The sequence below is a fragment of the Suricata suricatta genome, chromosome 3, assembly GCF_006229205.1.
Source record: "Suricata suricatta isolate VVHF042 chromosome 3, meerkat_22Aug2017_6uvM2_HiC, whole genome shotgun sequence".
NCBI classification, from domain to species: domain Eukaryota; kingdom Metazoa; phylum Chordata; class Mammalia; order Carnivora; family Herpestidae; genus Suricata; species Suricata suricatta.
Genome location: NC_043702.1, coordinates 41,684,554 through 41,707,375, shown reverse-complemented (window position 1 = coordinate 41,707,375; position 22,822 = coordinate 41,684,554). Strand labels below are relative to the sequence as shown.

General features: G+C 40.4%; 1 protein-coding gene across 5 annotated transcripts in view; it reads left to right on the top strand.

Annotated features, from left to right (window-relative positions):
- The first annotated feature begins 2,360 nt into the window (after window positions 1-2,360).
- Window positions 2,361-22,822, top strand: part of MYO1B (myosin IB) — a 143,540-nt gene continuing 123,078 nt past the window's right edge. For all 5 annotated transcript variants that reach the window (XM_029934212.1, XM_029934210.1, XM_029934209.1 and 2 more), the window contains exons 1-2: window positions 2,361-2,504; window positions 21,058-21,173. In XM_029934212.1, coding sequence (XP_029790072.1) covers window positions 2,370-2,504; window positions 21,058-21,173 — 251 coding nt within the window. In that variant the 5' untranslated portion in view covers window positions 2,361-2,369. The remainder of the gene's footprint in view (window positions 2,505-21,057; window positions 21,174-22,822) is intronic.

Sequence of the window (22,822 nt, the reverse complement as noted above, 5' to 3'; positions counted from 1 at the left end):
TCATGAGTCTGAGAACTTGAGATTTGATTTAAATGTTAATTTATTGTGACAAAGGTTGAGCACTCATGTTCCTATTCCTGTGCACGTCTTTCTATGGGCCTGGCATGAGACCAGCTGTGCTCCCAGGCTTCTGCCACATCTCCAGAGACTGGCAGGTGCCCCTCCCTGCCCCCCCCCCCATTTTGTTTTAAAACAGAGTCTGGCCTAGTTCAAGGTACATGAAACCATTCTATTGTTGGGTTTCAGTGATACCTAGGGCCATTTATTCTAGCTATAGTTGACATGAAATTAAAAAAATACATATGTTAACAAAAAAGTTGATTTTTCTTCTTTTGATTATTAAATACTTCCTTATTGGGTTGTTTCTGTTTATGAGAGACCTTTCTTCTCTGCTTCTTTTGGTCTCATTTTTTTTGGCTTTTCAGTGCACACCTAAAACATTTTTTTTCTAGTAGGGTCAGAATTAAAGGCTGTGTTTGTGGATTCATATAAAGCATCAGTAATTAGTAATAAAGAATTCTCTCCCCTCCCCAGTTCTCTTGAAAATAGCCCAACTAAATATAGGTTCTTTGCCTCTAGGAGATCTGCTAGGTGTTCTAGACTAGAATAAGAAGACATTTATTTAAATTGCTGTCTTAAGGAAGCAGACCAACCTTTGTATAAGATGTTATACGTCTGAGTATATGAGTATTTGTTGGTATCTTGAGGTATTGTTTAGTATTCGTATACTGAAGGTATACAAAACTGACTTCTGAATTGGAAACACTTAGAGGGAATGTCTCAGATGAATGCAGTTGTACATCCTAGTAATATTAGAAAGAAACACACATACTCTACTCTCCTATGTTCATATATTTGAAAGAGTTTTAGTACTTTTGACAGCAATCAGATTTGAAGGCATGGGGAGTTCCCGTTCTACTTTTGGGTGGCATCATTCACGTTAGTGGATGTGGTGAGGGCAGAACACTACCTTTGTAGGGTGCCTCTATTTCCACTTGGTAGGTTTTGTACTGGGCTAGAGAGAAACTTGTCATATTTCTGGTCTGTTCATTGCATGTTCATTTGATTTTGCTATTGTAGTCGTGTGGCTGTTGGGATGAGAATTAAGAACATTGAGATCACTTTTGGCAAGTTATGAGCAACCTTTGATTTACATTTGGTTGGGTTCCTTTCTTTATGATTCAGTGTTGATGCCTGGAATGAAATTTCACCCCATTAGTGCAGCATTAAAAGTGGTTATTGAGTTCTTTAACATAAAATGTAATACACTCTTAAGTAATCATAAGCAAAATTTTTTACTTCTCTGAACTTCCTTAATTTAAAATGCAAAGAATGATAACAGTATCTACCTCATAGAGTTTTTATGAGGATTAAATGAATTAATACATGTATAGTTCTTGATAAAGTGTCTGATAGGTAGCAAGTACTCAAATGGTGGTATCATTTTAAAAACATTATTTCCTGGGGCCCCTGGGTGGTTTAGTTGGTTGAGCATCTTACTCTTGGTTTCAGCTCAGATCATGTGGTTTCAGCTCAGATCATGATCTCACAGTTCATGGGATCGAACCCTGTAACAGGCTCTGCACTGATGGTATGGAGCCTGCTTGGGTTTCTCTTTCTCTCTCTCTCTCCACCCCTCCCCCACTTATGCACACTCTCTTTCTCTCTCTCTCAAAATAAATAAATTTTAAAAAACCATTATTTCCTGGGAAAATGCATTCTGAATTTTATCAAGGAGTTCTGAGGGATGCCATCTTGAGGGAAGCAGGTTTATATGGGTTCAAGACTGGTATTGTATGCAAGGGCTGGTAGAAAAGAGTGGATTGGGTTCTCTTGCTAGAGTTTTGCAACATCTGGCCAGGGAGAGAGGATGGTCTAAAGAGGTACAAACTTCTATTTCTAAAAAATCATGGGGATGAAGACTACAGCATAGGAAATATAATCAATAATACTATAATAGCTGTGTAATAAACTGTAATAACACTGTGGTGAGCACTGTGTAATGTATGTGCATGTTGAATCACTATGTTGTACACCTGAAACTAATATAACATTGTATATCAGCTATGCTTCAATTAAAATAAAAAAGAAAATGGAGATTCTAGTTTCTGAGTAGCTCCTTCTATAGATGAACTTAGCCTGGAAGGATGGACTGGTAGGGAGGTTCAAGCAAATGGGGCTTCTGGAGGTAGGACTGGAGGCTTCTGATGTAGGTTGTAGGGAGGGGATGTTAAGGCATTTGAGATGCAGATGAGGACCGTTTGAAACCACTAATGTTTCATTTCTCCAGTGGTGCTAAGAACTCATCTGAAATAATTTTGCCCATTGAAATTTATCCCTTTCCCCCCTCTTTCCCACAGCAAGAGACAATGGCCAAAATGGAGGTGAAAACGTCACTTCTGGACAATATGATTGGGGTTGGAGATATGGTTCTTTTGGAGCCTCTCAATGAGGAGACCTTCATCAACAACCTCAAGAAGCGCTTTGACCATAATGAAATATATGTGAGTATACACCAAAGGTCGTCTGTGGGGTTTGGACTTTGTATTTTGTGTCACAGACCTGGCTTCTCTTCTCCAGACTCTTTTTTCTATTTGTTTATTAGAGTCCAGTGGTATGTGTTTAATCTCTCAGAAAGAGTTTTATGTTTGCTCATTGGGCACGTGAATAATATTGATTAGAGTCAAGTGAGTATGTTTTCCGTGTGGTATTTATAGAGTGCTGACTATGTACAGAGAATTGGACCAGGTATTGGAGGCATTCTAAAGCAAGTAGGATATTGAATTCTTGTCTTCTGAGGAACATATATTCAGGAGGAGTTTTGAAATCCATAGGTATCTTTTTGGATGCCTTCATGAAATTAGCATTCTAACCTTTGAGAAGTTACTCAAAGCAACTGTGACAGTGAACTGTCAAAAAACACCTGAACTTTGTTGATATTTGTAGTTAGTAGAGACAGGAGCAGATTACCAGTTAAGAATATGTTTGGTTCCTGGACATTTGGGAATAGTCCTGTCCTGCTACGGAGAAGTATATTGTCATATACAAAAATGAAAACATATGAAGATACACTATAGAAGGAGAAAGTTTATGTTGTAAGAATTCTTTATACAGGATTTCATAATGTTACTTCACCTATTGAATTCCTTAAATGTAATTAAAGCATGAGTAAGAGGTGCCTGGGTGACTCAGTTGGTTAAGTGTCCGACTCTTGATTCAGTCTTGGGTCCTGATCTCATGGTTTTGTGGGTTGTGCTGACAGTGCAGAGCCTGCTTGGGATTCTGTGTCTCACTCTCTCTCTGCCCTTCCCTTGCTTGCATTCTTTCTCTCTCTCAAAAATAAATAAATAAAAATAACAATAAAAAAGTAAAACATGAGTAAAATATACATTCATATGCAGCTTTTCAGGAATTTACATGAAGCACAAAAGTCTGTATCTGTTGAGGGAGACATGTGTTAACTAAACCAAGAAAATGGAGCCCTGAGTCCTTGTCCCAGCAGCTGAAAAACGGACAGGATTCATTGGATGGAAGTAGTTTTTTGTTTTTTTAATATTTTAATGTTTATTTTTGAGAGAGAAAGAGAGAGAGAAAGCGAGAGAGACTGAGCGTGAGTGGGGGAAGGGCAGAGAGAGAGAGAAGGAGACACAGAATCTGAAGCAGGCTCCAGTCTCTGAGCTGTCAGCACAGAGCCCAATATGGGGCTTGAACTCACAAATTGTGAGATCATGACCTCAGCTGAAGTTGGACACTCGCCCATGGAGCCATCCAGGTGCTCTGAGGTGGAAGTAGTTTTATTAGATCCTGCCTTGCTACTGAGTTCTTTCCCCCTCTTTTTATATCATGTCTATGTTTGCATATGAATTGGATTATTGGGACATGCTTTGTATTTTTCTATCACTGTTCACTGTGTGAACAGTAGAAAGAAATATAAGTTAATAAATGGAGAACTTGTAAGTGATACGAGTATGATCAATTATTACTTTTGTGGAATTAATATGTGAGAAAATTATATGCAAAACTATATTATTTTATGTCACATGTAGCTTTCCTTTCCAGTTAGCCAATTATGTTTCAAGGATAACTTTATAATTAATTTCTTAAGGAAATGGTAGTCATCTTCTGGGAATTGAGTTTCCTTATCCTCTTTGTGTTTCTGGAAGTAGGGAGGTTGACAGTCACTTGAGATTTGTGGATGCTTCTTTTGGAATACTGGTTTGACAGCTACTTACGAAGTTCAGAGATGCAGTTATGTAAAATGTTGATTCAAAGGGAAAATGTATAAAACAGTGCAGCAGAGGAGGGGGGAGGAGGTGTCGTTTGGTGTGACTGTGAGCCCGGTGTCACCTTCCCTCAGAGTGTAGTGGCTTGGCTTTCAGGTGGGAAAACCTTACGGTTCTGCAGCTTTAATTGAAAGTATGATCTGATACTGAATAAAAGACTGACTTTAAACAGTGGTCTTTGAGATGGAGATAGGAGGAATCAATTCTATCCTAAGTAACGCTGCCGATCAGTTTTCTTTTTGGCTCTAAGGAACACAATTTGCTTTTAGAGGACTTGAAAATAGGAGAGAGACTGTAACATTGCATGCATTCAAATGCCTGATTTTTTTGTGCCCATTAAAATAAAACAGTCCCCTTTTTAACAAAATGCCAAATGTTAATGTTCATGAGTCTTCAGCAGATGAAATGTCTGGGTTTCAGCCCTACATAATTTTATTTTCTAACCATTTGAGGAATGCCCTTTCTAGTATAACAAAAACAAAAGCAGAAAATTGCTTTCTGCTTCCAGATAGTCATATCAATTAATGTTTTCCATGGTACATTCGGACTATCATTTCTGTGAGATATGTGCCTTCATTTTGTAACCACACATGCGGGTGGAGGGTTGGGCATTCTCTATTTTAAGCCATAAATAAATAAATCAATAAATAAAAGGGTTATAGAGCAATGTGTATAGTATCCTGTTGTTGATTTTTTTAATGGGGGGTTTATGAATGTGCACGTATGTCTGTATACTTGTATGGGCATAGAGAAAGGCAGGCTAACTTTGGGCCCTACAGTGGAGTGGGCTGAGGTATGGGGACAGGGAAGTGTCCTCTTTTAGACCTTTGTATTATAGAACTCATCAAGTCAAGTGTGTATTGTTTTTGTAATAAAAAATACTGTACACTAAATTTGATTACCACACCTTTGGAACCCCATATGTCATGTCTACCAACCCTTGTTCTCGGTTTCTGGCTCTTATTTTTTTTTTAATGTTTTTTATTTATTTTTGAGAGACAGAGAGAGACAGCATGAGCAGGGGAGGGTCAGAGAGGGAGGGAGACACAGGATTGGAAGACAGGCTCCAGGCTCTGAGCTAGCTGTTAGCGCCGGGCTCGAACTCACCATCCGTGAGATCATGACCTGAGCTGAAGCCGGAAGCTGGACACTTAACCGACTAAGCCACCCAGGCACCCCTCTGGCTCTTATTCTGATAATATTCCTCCTCTGCTTTTGTTCATAGGTTGCTGCAGAATTGATTAGCCTGATGCCAAAGGTCAAGTTAACATGCCATGCAGTACTTTGCTATCTTGTACTTTACTTTGTTTTTAAATTCTTTCACAGAAAATGAAGGTGCAGTTTTTTAAAAAATCTTTTTCTGTAGTCTCATAGTTTAATATTATAAACGTGGGTGGAGGTCTGTGATGATCCATCATGTGAACAAATTGAACAGTCCTTTGTACGTTCAGAAGCCATGGTTGATAAAGGGGCTAATGAGTGGAAGGGCCTTGGCTCAGACTTTTGAACTCTGGCTGTACCTATAGATTTAGTAGCCCCCTTTAGAACGCGCTCAAGTTCAGAAGACCCTCTTTTTCCATCCTGCTATCTATCCACTTCCCCCTACATCCCAAATATCTATTTCTTAAAATAGTCTCTACCTTCACACAACTCTCACAAGGTATGGTTTGTCTCTACATATGAGTTATCCACTCTCAAGAGCATTTATAATGCTTAGTGATTTTCAGGATCCCCAGCCAGCTGACTCTGGGAGTCCTTTGTGATCCTGTCGTAATAAACGGGAAGCTCTGGGTAGACTCCTTGATTCACACGCCTACTGCTTCGACCGCTGATTGTGGCCTGCTGACCGGAATGAACCGAGTGGCTTAAGAGATGATGTCTACTCCTGAGATTGGGGTGGGGCCAGTTGTCTCCAAAGGAGATGGGCTGTGTGTAAGGAGGTGAATACCCAACCAAATATATTGGTCAACATGTTAAGAAGAAAGAGGGAATGAATGCTGATGCAATCACTGCTATAAACCTGTCACATGTTTGGTAGCGAGTTTGTAATGAAGTGGCTTTGTGGCCTTGACACCAAAAGGATACACTCTGTGAGAAGCATTTATCATTTGTATTCTAGGCTTCAGGTATACCCAAAGGTGTGCTTCTCAGGCTTTCTACTGGAGAACTCCTCATGGCAGAGCAGCATGTAAATAAATGCCTCTAGGGAATCCGGAGGCATAGTTGAAGTCCATCTACTTTAGAGAAATTTTGTTGATATACTTGATTCCAAACTAATTCAGTTTTATTCTGTACTGTAGTGCATATGGGCTTGTTTTTATCTAATATGCTCCTTGCAACCCTTTGAGTAATAGGGGTTTTTTTTGGTGCTGATGAGTACATCGAGTTTGTTTTCTGTCTGACTTGTCAGATTGGGGATCACGTAGACATAGAGGTGTGAATTTGTCTAATTCTCGGATCTTAAGTTAAACTAATTGTGATTGTGAGTAACTGCTTTGAAAATATAGTAAAAATTGTCTTAATTTTTAGAAGTTAGCATTACAGTTGAGATCCCTGTAGAGATGGGATCAGATACTTTTTTGAACGATACTTATGTGCATGCTCCAGAAACATCCGTTGTTTGCTTTGAGGTGGGTTCGTGCCCTGAAGCGTGGGTTGGTTCACCATCCAGTTTGCGGCCAGGTAGCGCCTCTAAATCTGGAACGGTTCCAGATGTTGATGTGATCTTTTCAGTAAGAGCTGTTTGGTTGGATCAGCAGAAGATCAGGTGAGAAAAGATAGAGACGACGTTGGCCTGATGGGGTAACATGCAGGGTCAGAGACTCTGTTTGCTTTTATTCCTCCCTCTTGGCAGAGTTCAGTTCTGGCCGGGACAAGCTGCAGGACGTGCGTTTCGGTCTGCCAGTCTGTGTGGGGCCTATGTTGGGAAATGCTGGTCATGACATGACCTTGAGTTGCTCTTCTGTATTCTTTCTGCCTTGGTCAGACCTTCTTCCGGCCTCCCCGCTCCCTGCCAGACGGAATGGTGGCAGGATTTCATGTGGACTTGTAATGTAGATGACCCACCCAGACATGATTCTGTTTTTAGGGTAACTGGTCAGGATTGTGGTTCTGTTCAGGAACAGGAAGGCTGCAATTTAGGCAAGAAGGAGGCCCAGGGCAAATTTGGAAACAAAAGAACCGAAGTGTCAGTTCTCACAAGAAGTATTTTTGGTGCCGACAAGTCGATTTAGTTTGTTTTCTATCTGAATTGTTAGGTTGGGGATCATCCAGATATAGAGGGCTGAATTAGTCCAGTTCTAGGGTCTTAAGTTAAACTAATTGTAGATGTAAACGTGACTGCTTTGCAAGTCTGGTAATAATTGTTTTAATTTTTAGAAGTTGGTACTAGAATTAGGATCCCCATACAGATGGAATTGGATGCTTTGATCAAAGATATGCAACTATAAGTGCACAGTCTGTTTGGTTTAAAATAATGGAAAGTAAATGGGATTAACATTTATATACTTATTTGAAATTCCAGAAACACTTCTCATTTGTACACATGATAATTTCTACCTCGTGGCTATAGAACTATTCCTGAAAATTTGGCATAAATGACATATTAGTTTTCTATTGCTACATAACAAATTTCCCCCAAACTTTGCAACTTGTAATAACATCCATTCCTTATCTCATTATTTCTGTGGGTCAGGATTTGGGCATGGCTTACCTGGGTTCTCTGCTCTGGGTTTTTTACCAGCTGTCCTTGAGGTGTCGGCCAGGACTACAGTCTGATGGGAGGCATGGGGATGTGGGTGGAGAGCTAGCGTTCAGACACCCAGTTTAGTGGTATTCCTCCCTTACTCGGACATCCTCCACTCTTTTTTTCTTTTAGAATTTCCTTTAAAAATTCTTTTTTTGGGTACCTCAGTTGGTTAAGCATCTGACTTTGACTCAGGTCATGATCTTGTGGTTCGTGGTTTGTGGTTTTGAGCCCTGCGTCAGGCTCTGTGCTGACGGCTCAGAGGCCGGAGCCTGTGTTGGATTCTGTGTCTCCCTCTCTCTCTCTCTACCCCTCCCCCGCTCACACTCTGTCTTTCTCTGTCTCTCAAAAATAAATAAAAACATTTAAAAGTTTCTTTTAATTTTTTATTTTTTCATTTTAAAATTAACAGCTGCTTTTAGAAAAAAATTCAGATGGTACAGGCACGCATAACATAGAAATGTAATTTTCTTACCTCAGTGTCCCAGTCTCATTTCTAGATGTAATAGTAGTTAAGAGAGTGGTAGGTAGTTTTCCAGATTATGTTATCAGCTTGATTAAAAATTAAATTTTTTTGTTCTAGGGTTGGAAGTAGGAAGAGGTTCTTCTTCACAGAGACAAATGGCTCTTTACTCAGAGAACACAGACGCAAAAATATTTAAGTGAAAAAAGAACCATTTTTACTGTCCCCTCCCATCCCATCTAGACCAAGTAGGGAGAGGAGGAGGGATGTCCTGACCTGGGCAAATGAAATACCTAGATTTGATAGTGCATGAACAGTCACCATGAGTAGACTCTGCCCGTGTGGTTTATTGAAAAGATGGACCTTTCAGGAGACATGAAGAACAAATTGTGTGTGTTTTCAAGGGTGCAGTTTTGGGGTTTGGAATGGAGACAGCATTAGAAGGCTGGATAAAGTTGTTCAAAAATAGTAATCACAAGGCTGGAGAGGAATGTTGTGTCTAATTGCTGAGCACAGTCTATCTCTTGGATAATATTTTATAATATTTTTCCAGACAATCATTTTTGGTGATAACTTGCCAGTTGCAACCTGTGTGAACTCTCTTAAAGCTTTTGGTGATTGGAAAGTTTCTTCCTTTTTCTTTTTTCTTTTTTTTTATGTTTTTTTATTTATTTTTGAGAGACAGAAAGGGACACCATGAGCAGGGAAGGGTCAGAGCGAGAGAGAGTGATACAGGATCCATAGACAGGCTCCAGACTCTGAGCTAGCTGTCAGCATAGAGCCCGACGCGGGGCTCAAACCCACGAAATGTGAGATCATGACCTGAGCTGAAGTTGGATGCTTAACCGACTAAGCCACCCCGGTGCCCCTCTTCCGTCTTAGAACCTGCAAAATGGACACCTCCTTATCTGTTATTTACCAAGCTTAGAGAGTTGTTTCATCATGCAGGCGCTATACAGTACTTGAAATATTTGTATCATATTTACAATATATACAATTACAATAAGTGTTCTGGTCAAAGCCATATTTGAAGTTTGATTTGGAGGAAATGAAGGCCCAACCTTGTGCCTGCAGAAGTGTCTTCTTTTGATGACAATGTGGTGGGCACTAGAAGCAAAGACCACTCGTTTGTTCCAGGCCTATCAAGGCCACTTGTTTGTTCATTTAATTTTTACTGGAGTCCCATGCATTGTAGGCTTTTAAATTATCTTCATTGTACCGTGAGGAAGCTGAGGCTCAGAAAGGCTAAGTAACTTGTCCAAGGTTACATAGCAAGTAGGTGATAAAGCTGGGATTCACACCCAGGAAATCTGGCCCTAGAATTCATGCTTTTAATGGTCCTGTTGACTGAATATGGTTGCCATGAGCTTTCAGTGACACCATGAATATGCAAGCATTCGCAGTCTATAATATACTATTCAGAATAATTAAGTATGATAGGTATAGATTATGTGTATGAATATGTATATGTATATGAATGTATAGATTTGGAACAAGGCAATCTCACCAATCCAGACAAATAATTCAAATGATAGTGAGCATTGGTGCCACCTGTTGAGTTAGCATTCAGTGGTACAGTGACATGAACTAGTGTGACATGGAGCGAGTGTGTTCAGTTCTAAAGTCGCAGGTGCTCACTAGTCAAGGAAATGAGATAGAAACCGTTAGGATGATGTTTTTCTTTCTGGAAGGTAGGACAAGATCTTGGAAGGAAATTGATTTTCATCATGTTCACTGGATGGTCGGAGATTGACAGCTGCACGTGGTCCTTCACCTTTAGGAGCATGAAGTGGAGGAGGAGGAGCAAATCCGCACAAGGGACATGCAACTGAGTCACATGACCAACTCAGCTCCCCCCATGCATCTATTCCTGCTGTTACGTCCATAGCACAGATAATAGATTAATGGCAATCATAATTTCTAAAGAGAGGCTGTTTGTTTCTCAAACTCTGTTTTGGAGGGGTGTGGCATGTTGGAAAAGGCACACAGACCCAGGGTTGAATCTTGGCCCCTTGTAACCACTGTGACCACTGTGAGTAATTGAGAGTCAGTTTCCTCTTCCACACAATTAGGTATCATGACACTCATTTTGTTGTTTGTTGTGATGGAGATTAGGAGGCCTCTTAGCCTGGTGCTTGGCACATAGTAGGTGTGGAGTACCTAGTAGGTGCCATGACCATCTGAAAAAGTTGAAAACCAGAATGACTTTTCTTTACAGTTTCAAACACTGAGATTTCCTTGTAATTACAGTCTCTCTCTTTCCGTCCCCTCCCCCAAGTCTCTCTCTTTCCCTCCCTGTCTCCCATTCTCTTCCTCCCTCCCCTTTGGTATTCATTGAACACATTTCATTTTTGTTGTATTACTACTTCAGTTAGCCACAGATCTTATTTTCAGCCAGTAGTATACCTCTAACACAGGATCACTCTGTACCTTAGTTGAGACAGTTTTATCAGGCCTGGAGAACAGCACATTTTTGGAAAATACTTTTTTCATTACAGAGTTTATCTCAACAAAGATATTATAGTATTGTGTTACCCTGCTCTAAAATAAAGGCTGCCTGAGGTGATATTTTTAGCCAGTATTTCAGCGTGGCTTAGAACTCATATATAGTTCTGTAATTCATAGTCTGAAATGACGGGTAGCACAGGAACAAAGGGTTATAATATGATGGTGGTTTAGTCAAACCTCGGACTACACTAACAGTGGCCGTGCCTCACAAGCTTGCTTGCTTTCCTCGGCAGCCATGCTTTGTATGACCCCCGGCCTACATGGGGGCTCCTGAATCAAGACCAGTCCTTTATGGGACAGCAGAGATTAGAAAGATGAACAGTGCTTGATTCTTTTCTCAAACTTTGAATTGAGAACTACTGAAAAAATGAAATTATCAATGAAAGCAGATGCTGGCAGTCACGATGTTGTAGGGCCCTGATAGGCCATGTTGCAAGCAGACACTATGAGTCAGCATCTTTGAAGTAGACCAGTTCTGGAGTAGAAAGGGAGAAAACCAGTTAGTAACAGGCCCAGAAGAAGCAGAAACATGAGCAGGGTATGAGCACATTGATTGCAGAATTGGACAGGAAGTTAGCGCCAACTTGGGTTGCCTTGGTATAATGCTGCCCTGTGCTCATATTCACTCTTGGGTCCCAGCTCTTCTTGTAGCTTGGTGATAGGCTGCTCAGGGGTTCCCGGGTGTGTTCCTGAGTTCCGTAACTCAGTACTTGATGTACTTTGACAGCATCACTGCCTGACCAAATCACACTTCTCTGTTCTGGTGTCACAGACTTTGGCCTGAAACCAACCTCTTCCGAAAATCTCTTCTCTTGCCTTGGGCAAGTTTTTTTAAACCTTCTAATAATGTCTCTGTCTTCTGTAAGAATAGGCTGTTATTCGTATGAGTTCTATATATGTTTTGCATATGTATCACAAATATGTTCTTAGACTGAGTATGTGTGGTGTACACTCTGAATGACATTGTGTTGGGTATAAGACCCAGAGAAAAGGCTACATAGGTTATTGACCTTATGTTTGTAAGGTTTGTTTTTTACTCAGGCAGCTTTTCACCATTTTGAACTGTGTCTAAAAAACTAACATGTTGGCCAACCAAAGTATGATTTTAAAAAACCAAATAAGACAAAACTCCTCTTCAGGGGAATCCAGGAAATCTTGCAGCTGTCTAATGAAAAACACTGTGGCACATAATGTCTTGACATCTTGTGATCAGATTCCCAGGATCTGAGACTCAAAAAGAGGGTAAATTCATCCTCATGAAGTGAGTTGTGTGTTGTCATTTCTGAAGATTCCACCTGCTTATCTTGCATCATCATTTTCTCAGGTCCTACGCTTTTAACATTAGCTTCATTAAGACGTACCTCACGCGCTTGTCTGATAACTCAATTCTTTGTATACGAAGAACATTTTATAAGACTTTGGCGTCATAGGATGCCTCAAATTTAGCTGAGTTACTAATGTACATTACAGGCTTTTGAGTTCTGGCTATTTACGGTGGCCAGCAGATTCCAATAGTGCAGAACTGTGAGTTTCTATAATCATAATAGGTAATGTTTATGGGACACTTGCTGTGTGTCAGGTGCTGTGTTTCATACTTTAACACAGAATCTCAATTAATCCTCAAATGAGGAATCCTCCTCCTTGTCCAGATGAGGAAACTGGGGCTTGGAGAAGTTAAGTAGATTCCCCAGATTCACACAAAACTAGAAGACTTTGCCAGAGAAATTGGAACCCGGATTAAATAATATTTCAAAAGTATCTGAAGCAAATTATATTCTGTATGACAGAGACTCTGAGTGAAGAGCTCAAAAACACTTAAGTCAGTCTGACTCAACATGCATGCCTCCCACCCCACACACTGCTCTCAGACTGGATGGAGCTGTCTCCTCACCCTGATCTTTGAGGCTCTCTGCAGTTTGATCCTTGGCTTATTGTCTGGGTGATTACTCACAGGAGGTCGTTACTCTAGGCATGCTGTCTCATTCCTGTCTTTGAAATATGGGTGGGTGGGCCTTCGGACCTCTGTCCATGTTTAAATCCATGCTGGAGCACGTGTCAGAATTTCCTTCCTTTCTAAGGCTGGACATCTTCCACTGTATCTGTATACCTCATGTTGTTTATCCATTCTTCCATCAGCGGATGCTTGGGTTGCTTCCACATTTTGGCTGTGCAGGACAATGTTGCAGAGAACCTAGGCATACAGATAATTGATCTGAGTCTCTGGCAATTCACACTTAAAAAAATTTTTTTTGAAGGATGCAACTATCTTAGTGAAATTTTAGAAAAAGAGAGAGGTTCAATTATTACCTAAAACCTGAATTCTCCTACCTACGCCACTCTTTGGGGGAACATTACTTTATGTGAATCACGCCCATCCTGTAGACCCGTTCAAATCTTCTGACTTCCTGGATCGTTCTTGGACCTCTACAGTTCACAGTGACCATTCCCCTCAAGCAGACCCGACCCAAAGCGCTCACCTAGGCAATGAGAAGTCTAATGACTTGGGGTGGCTGGTTGGCTCAGTCGGTTAAGCATCTGACTTGTGGTTTCAGCTCAGGTCATGATCTCATGGGATTCTCTCTCCCTCTCCCTTTACCCCTCCCCTGCTCACTTTCTATCCCTGTCTTTCTCAGTATAAATAAATAAACATTTAACAAAATGACTAATGATTCATTTAGCCAAGAATCACTTAGATCTTATCTCTTTTCATGGCCAGACTAGTTAACTCTTAAATTTTATATCTTATGATATAAAAGTCTCACCTCCTAAGCTCTGTCATAAACTCCTTGGGAGCACAGACCACAGGAGTGTCTATTTTCCACTTTGCCAAACACAACATTGTGCATAAAGAAGGCTCTTAGTAAATGTATTGCTTGCTTCCTCAGTGGTTATACCTAAATTCTGTCCAGGCAGTGCAGCTGTGTGAAGGTTTATTTTTACTTGGGTCCAGGCCATCCTGGATTTGAACTGTTATCAATGTACAGGTGAAAGTGGCTTGGAGAAACATGGCTTGGAGATAGATTTGGAGGAATCCTACACATTCTTTAATACTTCTCTGGTGCCATTTTAGGCTAAATCATTAGCATCAAGTAAGATATTTCATTAAATATTATCTATTGCATTTCCACTCTCCTGGTTTATTTCTCTGAAGTTAAGGGATGATTATTATATAGAGTTTTGCATTTCTTATGTTGGAGGCGCAATTATGTTGGATAAACATTAAAAAAAAGTTTTTATTGGGGTACCACTGGGTGACTCAGTCAGTGAAGCATCCAACTTCTGCTCAGGTCATATCTCATGGTGTGTAGATTTGAGCCTCATGTTGGGCTCTGTGCTGACAGCTCAGAGCTTACAGCCTCCTTGGGATTCTGTGTCTCCCTCTTGCTCTACTCCCCTCCCCTGCTCGCACTCTTGTCTCTTTCTCTCTCTCTCAAAAATAAATATTAAAAAATTAAAAAAAAGAAATGTAAACTTTTAGAATTATGGGCACCTAAAGATCTTCATGTTGCTGGGAAGAGCTGTGATATGAAGGATGTGAAACTGTTCTGACCCTCCCGTGTCTGTATATTAATGTTTCGTTTGGAGACTTGGAAAATATTCAAACTTGCTTCACTGTTTAACTTGTAAAAAGTTTTTTATTGGAAAGATATCTTTCCAAAATGTGTATATTCTTGTCCCCCAAACCAGAATACTCTGTCTCATTTCAGCCTTTGGTCGTCATGCTGTGTTCTGACAGGTGCACACAGGACCAGCCGAGCTGAGATGCTGATTCTTACTCTAAACAGCTCTTCATTTTTATGGTCTTAAAATTATTTTGATCTCTTTTTTCTCCTTTTCTTTCTTTGTTTGCTTCTCTTTCGCTTCCCTGTTTCTTTTCCTTTTTTCCATTAGTGGCCATTGTTTCTTCCCTTGGGGTAGGAGTTCTTAACCTGGTATATCAACTGTATGCAAACTCTTTTTTTAATTGTTAAAGTTATTTTATTTATTTTGAGAGAGAGTGCACATTAGTGGGGGAAGGGCAGAGAGAAGGAGAGAGAGAAACCCAAGCAGGCTTCACGCTGTCAGCATAGAGCACTGACATGGGGCTCAAACTCAGGAACTGTGAGATCGTGACTTGAGCCAAGATCAAGATCAGGCGCGTAACTGACCGCGCCACACAGGCACCCTGCTGTATGCACATTTTTATGTGTTTTTTTTGGGGAGAAGTTTCATAGCCTTCATTGACATTTCAAAGGGACCTACAACTAAAAAAAAGTTAAGAAGTGCTCTGTAGCAGTATTTTTTAAACTATTAAACTTCTACCCATTAATGGGTGATAAACACCATTTGATGGGTTAGGGCCTGCAGTTTTTAAAAAAATTGTAATGAATAGAATTGAACAAATAATACCAGTGCCAGACATATGGTGAGAGTATTTAGGGTTTTGTGAGAGTTCTGTTTCATATGTATGTGTACTTACATTTAAATATCCACTTAAATACACATGCTTTGTCATGAGGAAAATTTATTCCTCACAGAGTCATGGTCAAACATCGGAAATACACTGCGACAGAATGGCCCCGAGTTAGAGCTGTTGCTGCTGTTTCTCTGTAGCGAGCCGACAGACCGTATGCCAGGTTCATTAGAAATGCAGCTAAAATGAAAGTGAGTGAGGCTAAAAGGACTTTCCTTCCTTTTTGAAATACTTACAGAATGAATTACCTAGAAATCAGAGAGGAAAGTGAGGTAGAAGGTAGGTCCACAGGACACTGTCGTGGTTGGTGCCATTAGGAGTAAAACGCAGTCGTGTGGGTCCTGAAGGTGAGCACCACAAGCAGTGGTCTTCACCTCTGGTTCCACGTGGCTTTACCTGGGGACACGTAAAAAGATGCAAATGCCTGGGTGCTCCTAGACCATTGAAATTGAATCTCTGAGGATGGAGTCTGGAAGAACTTTCTTCTAGAATACAATGCATGGTCTTTGGGCTATATATGTTTCAGGGGTCTTTCTTCTGGGTTCTCAATTGCTGGATGCACGTCCTCCAGAAAAGACTTCAGTTTTCACTGTGATCATAATAGGAATACACAAGTATTATCTGGTTATTCACAAGGCATCTGGTCTGGAATGCTACAGATATCTGAAGTATGAAGACGGAGATTGTTTTGACTTAGGAATGTTTGTACATTCTTGATTTAATGTCTGCCCTTGAGAAGTGAAAGATAAAGTTGCTAATTGTGCCATTTATAAGAAGGTAGAGCCTTTCCTCTTTCTCTTCCCTTTTCTATCCCCTCCCTCCCACTCTCCTCCCCTCCCCTCCTTTCCAGAGGCTGGATGTTAGAGGCTGGTCCCATAGAGCAGTGGAAATAAAGGGAGCTTTCCAGTGTCATGGTGGTGGTGTACACATGCTTGAGTATGTGGTGTGCCAAGGGGTGGAAACATGGAGGTGGTGAGCTAGGTGAGCTGGTTAGGAGGTTGGTTACACTGAGTAAACAAGTATAATGGTTAAGCAAATACATACACACACACACATACATACATAACATACATACATACATACATACGAGTGTAAGGAGAGCCAGGCTTATCTCTGTTGGAGAAGGTAGATAGAACCTAATTGGCAGGGGGGCTCCTGGGTGGCTCAGTCTGTTGAGCATCCAGCTTCAGCTCAGGTCATGATCTTGTAGTTCATGGGTTCAAGCCCCGCTTTAGGCTGTGTGCTGACAGCTAGCTCAGAGCCTGGAGCCTGTCTTCAGGTTCTATGTCTCCCTCTCTCTCTGACCCTCCCCTGCTCACACTCTCTCTCTCTTTCTCTCAAAAATAAATATGGCCATTTGTAGCAAAGTAGATGGACCTTGAAGGTGTCATGCTAAGCAAAATAAGTCAGGCAGAGAAGGATAGATACCATATGTTTGCATTCATAGGTCTAACAGGAGAGACCTGGCAGGGGACCATGGGGAGAGGAAGGGGGAAAGAGAACAGGGGAGAGTGAGAGACACAGATCAAGGGAGACTACTGAATACTGAAAACGAACCATGGACTGAAGGTATAGGGGGTTGGAGGGAGGGGGTGATGGTCATGGTGGGCGGCACTTGTGGGGAGAAGCACTGGGTGTTATATGGAAACCAATTTGACAATTAACTGTTAAAAAATAAATAAAACATTTAAAAAATATTTTAAAAAACCCTAATTGGTAGGTAATCTTGGCTATTATGTGAAAGGAGTCCCTTTCAGTGTAATTAGCCTAATGAAAGAACATCCTCTGGATTCCAGTAGGAGTTTCTTTGTGAGTCCTCTGAGGCACAGGGACAAGGCTGAAGTATGAACACAGCCATGGAAGTGGCCTGCTGGGAGTGAACAAGGCTGCGGGACCCCTTTCCATGGGTTTCCTTGGTACTTGCACCATCTGTGCTCCGTAGTAGTAGTTTGTTGATGGACACAGGATTTATTTCCACTCAAGTAAGTGAGTAGAACTCTAGGGGGCAAGGGATAGATAGATCCTTGCTGCTGTTCCCTTTTGTAAAGATTTATAAGTATTGTTTTCTTTTTTTCTCCTTGATGTATTCAGAACAAAAAGGACACACCCAGCTTTCTTATGTACTTGTCTTTTTTTAAATTTTTAAGATTAAAAAATATTTTTTAAAATTTATTTTTGAGAGACGGAGCATGAGCGAGAGAGACAGAGAGAGAAAGAAAGGGAGACAGAATTGGAAGCAGGCTCCATGCTGTCAGCTCAAAGCCCGACATGGGGCTTGAACCCTCAACCCTGAGATCATGACCAGGGTGGAGTTGGACACTCAACTAGCTGAGCCACCAAGGCACCCCTTTATGTACTTGACTTTAAGTGACTTTAAGAAACTTTGTGCCTTATCTCCTCCCTCTTAGTGCCAGTGGTTACGTAATGAGTTAGTTTATAGTTCTTTCTAGAGCATGGTGCAATAACTTTAAATAATATACCGACTTTAAATAATATACAGTTGCTTATTTAAAAAATGTACATCATTTATTATCCAAATGTTAATTGATGTAAACAGGAACTATCTGGTCCTTATTGTTCTGGTCCCCAAAAGGGAGTTTTAAGTTACCTGACTGGGGAATGGATAGCTGCCTAAAGCCAGAGTAGATCTCTAAACTCCACCCAGCCAATCAGCTGCTGCCGGGCATTCTTTGCTCTATCAGACAAAGGAGGACTGTGACTGAACATTTGAGTTATTTGCAGTCATGTGTAAGACTATTTAAATCGTTGATTATGCACGTAGACCCTTCAGGGAAGAAACCCATATAAACAGCAAGAGCAGGTGTCATTGTAGAGGACAAACCTAGTAAGAATTCAAGATTAGCGGATACATATCTGAAACATATACATAAAGTAGAATGAAGAGATAGCATAGTTTCTTTTATGGTTTCCATATGGAGATTGATAACACTTGCCCTTTACTGATTTGTTGAGCTCTGTTGGTGTATCAGTAATTGTTGCTGGTAACAAAGCAGCTCCCCAAATGAGTGGCCTAAAACAACAACCATTTACTTGTGCACAGTTCTCTGGGATAGCAGTTTGGGCTGATGTCAGCTTGGTGTGTTTTCTCCTGGTCTCACCTGGGATCACACATGTGACCTCAGGCCTCTGGTGGCCTAACAGGGAGTGGATGGCTTAGAATGGCCTCGCTCATATGTCTGACAGTTGGTTGTCAGGCTCTGCAGTTCAGGGCACCTTGACCATCTACGTGGCTCAAGTTCATTCACATCCTGGCTTCTAGACACAGCCATAAGAAAGGGGGTTCATCCTGCATGGGTATTTTTCAAGCCTCTGCTTGTGTCTCATCTTATCATGTCCCATTGGACATTCGACAGTCAAATCACATAGACAGGTCCAAATTGAAGGGCCAGAGGAGTAAACTGGATCTCTTGATAGAAAGGGTGGCAAAGTCGCATTTCAAAGGGGTCCTCCTACAAGGGGAGGAAGGAATTGCTCTGGCCACCTTTGCAAACAGTACCCACAGTAGGAATCTGAAGGAGGAGGCTGTACTTTAAAGATTTGTTCACTGGCAACACTTGGCATGTAGGTTTAATAAAATATTTGGCACTGTGTATGGTGTACTCGCTATTATATTTCAACAGAAGAATAGATCTAGGAGAGTCACTGTCTTAGATGAACTGGCCCTGTGAGAATTAGCGATTTAGTTAGCCAGTATTTATAGGACATCATAAAAAGGCCAGGCCCTTTCTAGGTGGTAGGGAAAGAATGGGGGAAGGGGGGAGAAAGCCACGCATAATTCAGTTATGTATAAAAGTCACAAGTAACAAAGAAAAACGTATGACCCCCATAGTGTGGCTTTTGATTTTGAGGTTGAGGTAGCAGAGTTTGCTGTTTATGTAAGAATGCCACAGAGGCAGATTTTTATCAGGAGGTTAGTCACCGTGAGGTTTGGTTTGAGGGAGCACTTGATTACTGGTTCTGCCAACAGCAAGTATATATTTCAATTATTGTGTTCAAGTAATTATCTAAAGAAAGAGAGTCATGTACTTTTCTACTGAAGAAGGACAGTCTTTTGATTAACATATACTAAAAGAATAAACGACCATTATATTTTCATATCTACCAGTGTAGCTACTTGTAGTGTATTAGTTAGAAGCTAGTGAGACAGTAATTCTGTCTCCAGCATCCGCTGGCCCAGGTAGGTTGAAGTGTGAAGAAACCTTCTTGAAGAAGTCCTATCCAGCTGGGATGAGTTAGGAAACTTGGAATCATCAATTGGTCCTAGAGACAATGTCAGAAATGAATGCCAGAAATAAATGTAGCAGCTTGGGTAGGAATAGAGTTTTCTTTCATAACTGTGGTCTTGTCTGTGCTTGATAGGATGAAAAAGTCTGTATAGAAATGACTGTTCCATTTTCCAGGTTGGGAAGTTTTTTGTCACTGAAATAGTTGTGACCCAGGTTCAAAAGAAATCAGAATGTTAAAGAAGGTTAAAACATTCGTTCTGTTCTGTTTTCTATCCTGGTCAGTTTTCTAGAGATCTGACAGTCTTGAATCCAGTGATGGAAATACTGGACGAATGTGTTGCTGTAAAAATGCCACCCTTTGTTGCCTGACCTTGGAAAGGTGGGGAAGTTAGAGCTGACTCCCTGCCCCCCCCCTGCTTTTTTTTCTTTCACCTTTTTCTTAAAACAATTTTTAGCACAATGTATTTTTATTAGTCTCCCCCATATTGTTGAAACTGAAAGGAAAAATGAAGCCACTAAAATGAGTTCCAGTTACGTGACTCTGGCTTGTGGCGCTATGCTAGTCTTTGTACAAAATGAGCTGAATCAGATTGCTCTTGCCTGCCTGGAATCCCAGATCAAAATGGAGGGGAAGATTAATAGTGTTCCAGTTTGTAGTGGGAGAGGGTTAATGCATGCTAAAATACAGTATTGATCCCTCCAAAAGTACATATAAATTCTACCTTATATTTAAATTTGACATTAAATATTCTCTTCTTTAGAAAGTACATTTAAATTCTGATATTACAGAACATATAGTGGGAAATTGTGTTGTTCGAAGGCCACAGGGATAACTGTGGCTCTCACGTGGAGTTGGGTGCTGTCTGAGCCCATTGGAGAGATGGACAGGCTGGTGTAAGAGCAGTGCCACAGGAGAGGCCCTGTGTGATCAGGGTGGATGTGGTTCAGGAGGAGGCAGGCCCTGGGCCACCGTGGGCTGAAACAAGAGGAGAAAGATGAGAGAGGGAGACACCCATCTAACCGGAAGAAGAGAGAGCATAGCTGTGGCTGGTGACAACATTTTTGGCAGGCGTCACAGAACTTTGGAGAACTCTTATCCAAAATCGTAAATTAATCTGGAGATTTATTCTGAAAGGTATTTTCAATGTACAAATCCGTGTCTTCTATTTATCAGCAAAATGAATAAGCACTACTGGCCATCTGTCTTCGGAGATATTAAATGTTCTTGAAACATATGAATGGTCAAGCAGTAGAGACCGTTTTGTGTTTCAAGAGAGTGAAACCATGGGACATGAAGATTAAAGATGTTAAAATATATCCTGTGTAATCACGGGGGTATTTTCTTCTTCCTTTTGCAGACATACATTGGAAGTGTGGTTATATCCGTTAACCCATACCGGTCATTGCCCATTTATTCACCAGAGAAAGTGGAAGATTACAGGAATAGAAATTTTTATGAACTGAGCCCTCACATGTAAGTACGGTATTAAAGCATTGAGTTTCTCTTTCACTCCAGAGATGTGTAGTTGACAGATGTGTCCAGCTGTTTCCTTTGAGTCTCAGGGAAATGTTTTCGTCATTTTTTAAAATTAGATAAAGGAATGTGGAAGTTAATTGTCAACGCCTTATTTTAAATTAAAAAAAAAAAGACAGAATACTTCATTTGGCGTCAGGCTCTTTAAGTTCTGAAATATTTGGGTTCAGTATGTAAAATATGTTCTGTTAAAAATTTTTGTAAGTAGCAGCTGCTGCTAATTATTTTTGCAAATAAAACAAGAATGTGCATTGTTTATTCTTTTAAAGAGCCCAAGCAGCATTTTCATGGGTTGGGTCAAGAAAGATCCCAAGTGTTGAGTTGTGTAATGGTTTTTGAGCAAAAGGAAGAAATAGTGCCTTCAGTTTATAATCTTTGTTCACCAGATGTGTGTATCAGACCAATGATTTCACCCTCTGTGAAGCTAACCACTTGTTTGATTTTTCTGAAGGTCACTTGTTAGTGTAAAGAATTTTGTTTAATAATAATCTACAATAATCACATCGTACCAAGGTTGAAAAACCCTGCACTAAAGTGAAAGAGCCTGCAAAGTTTTACTGTGTTCTAGTAGAAAAGAATTTTCTCTCTGTGATTGAAGATGAGCTATGGGTTCTATTGATTTTGACAGAAAGTAAAAGCTTGGGGCACCTGGGTGGCTGAGTCGGTTAAACGCCCTGCTTCAGCTCAGGTCATGATCAGGTTGGTGGGTTTGAGCCCCACGTCGGGCTCTGTGCTGGCCGCTAGCTCAGAGACTGGAGCCTGTTTCAGATTCTGTGTCTCCCTCTCTTTCTGACCCTCCTCTGCTTGCACTGTCTCTCTGTGTCTCTCAAAAATAAATGAAAACAAACAAACAAAAAAAAAAAAAAGAAACTAAAAGCTAATAATTAAAGGATATACATACCCTTGTCTTAGATGTTTGTCTTGTTAATGGAGCGTATAGTGATGTTTTGGAACTGTTTGGAACTTAAGATTTAAATAATTCTTGAAAATGGTTATTCAAAGCTAAATGTTATTTATTTTACCAATCAAGTGCATTCTGATTATTCTGTTTTCTTTTAGAAATAGATTTTGCCAGTCATGTTTTATTTTGCTTTGAAATTTGTTTTATAAAGTTATCCCCATAGTTAAGACCCTGTTGTGAAATATTTTATTTGATGCCTGAATATTTATTTTAATTCTCAGCTTTGAAGCTGTACTTCCCAAAGTAAGATACTTGGATAAGCTGTGTTAGAATTCTCCAGAAGTTTGTGAAATATCTACTTTCTAGGCCTTTCCTCTAATAGTCCAGGAATCTACATTTTTTACAAGCTTTCCCAGTGATGCTTAAGTACGTGCGAGTTTGAGAACATGTTGTCTTAGATGTGTCTTTACAGATGTCTTCCTTCCCTTAACTGCTCATTGCAAATTGTGATCTTTACTGCAAATAGTCTTAATAATATAATCATGGCTTGTATTTATTGAGCACTGACCATGTGCAAGTACTGCTCTAAATACTTTACATGTATGATAACTCATTTTATTCTCAAAATAATCCTGTAAGGTACATACTGTTAAAAACGGGCAAGTTTTACCGAAGCCACACAGCTCAC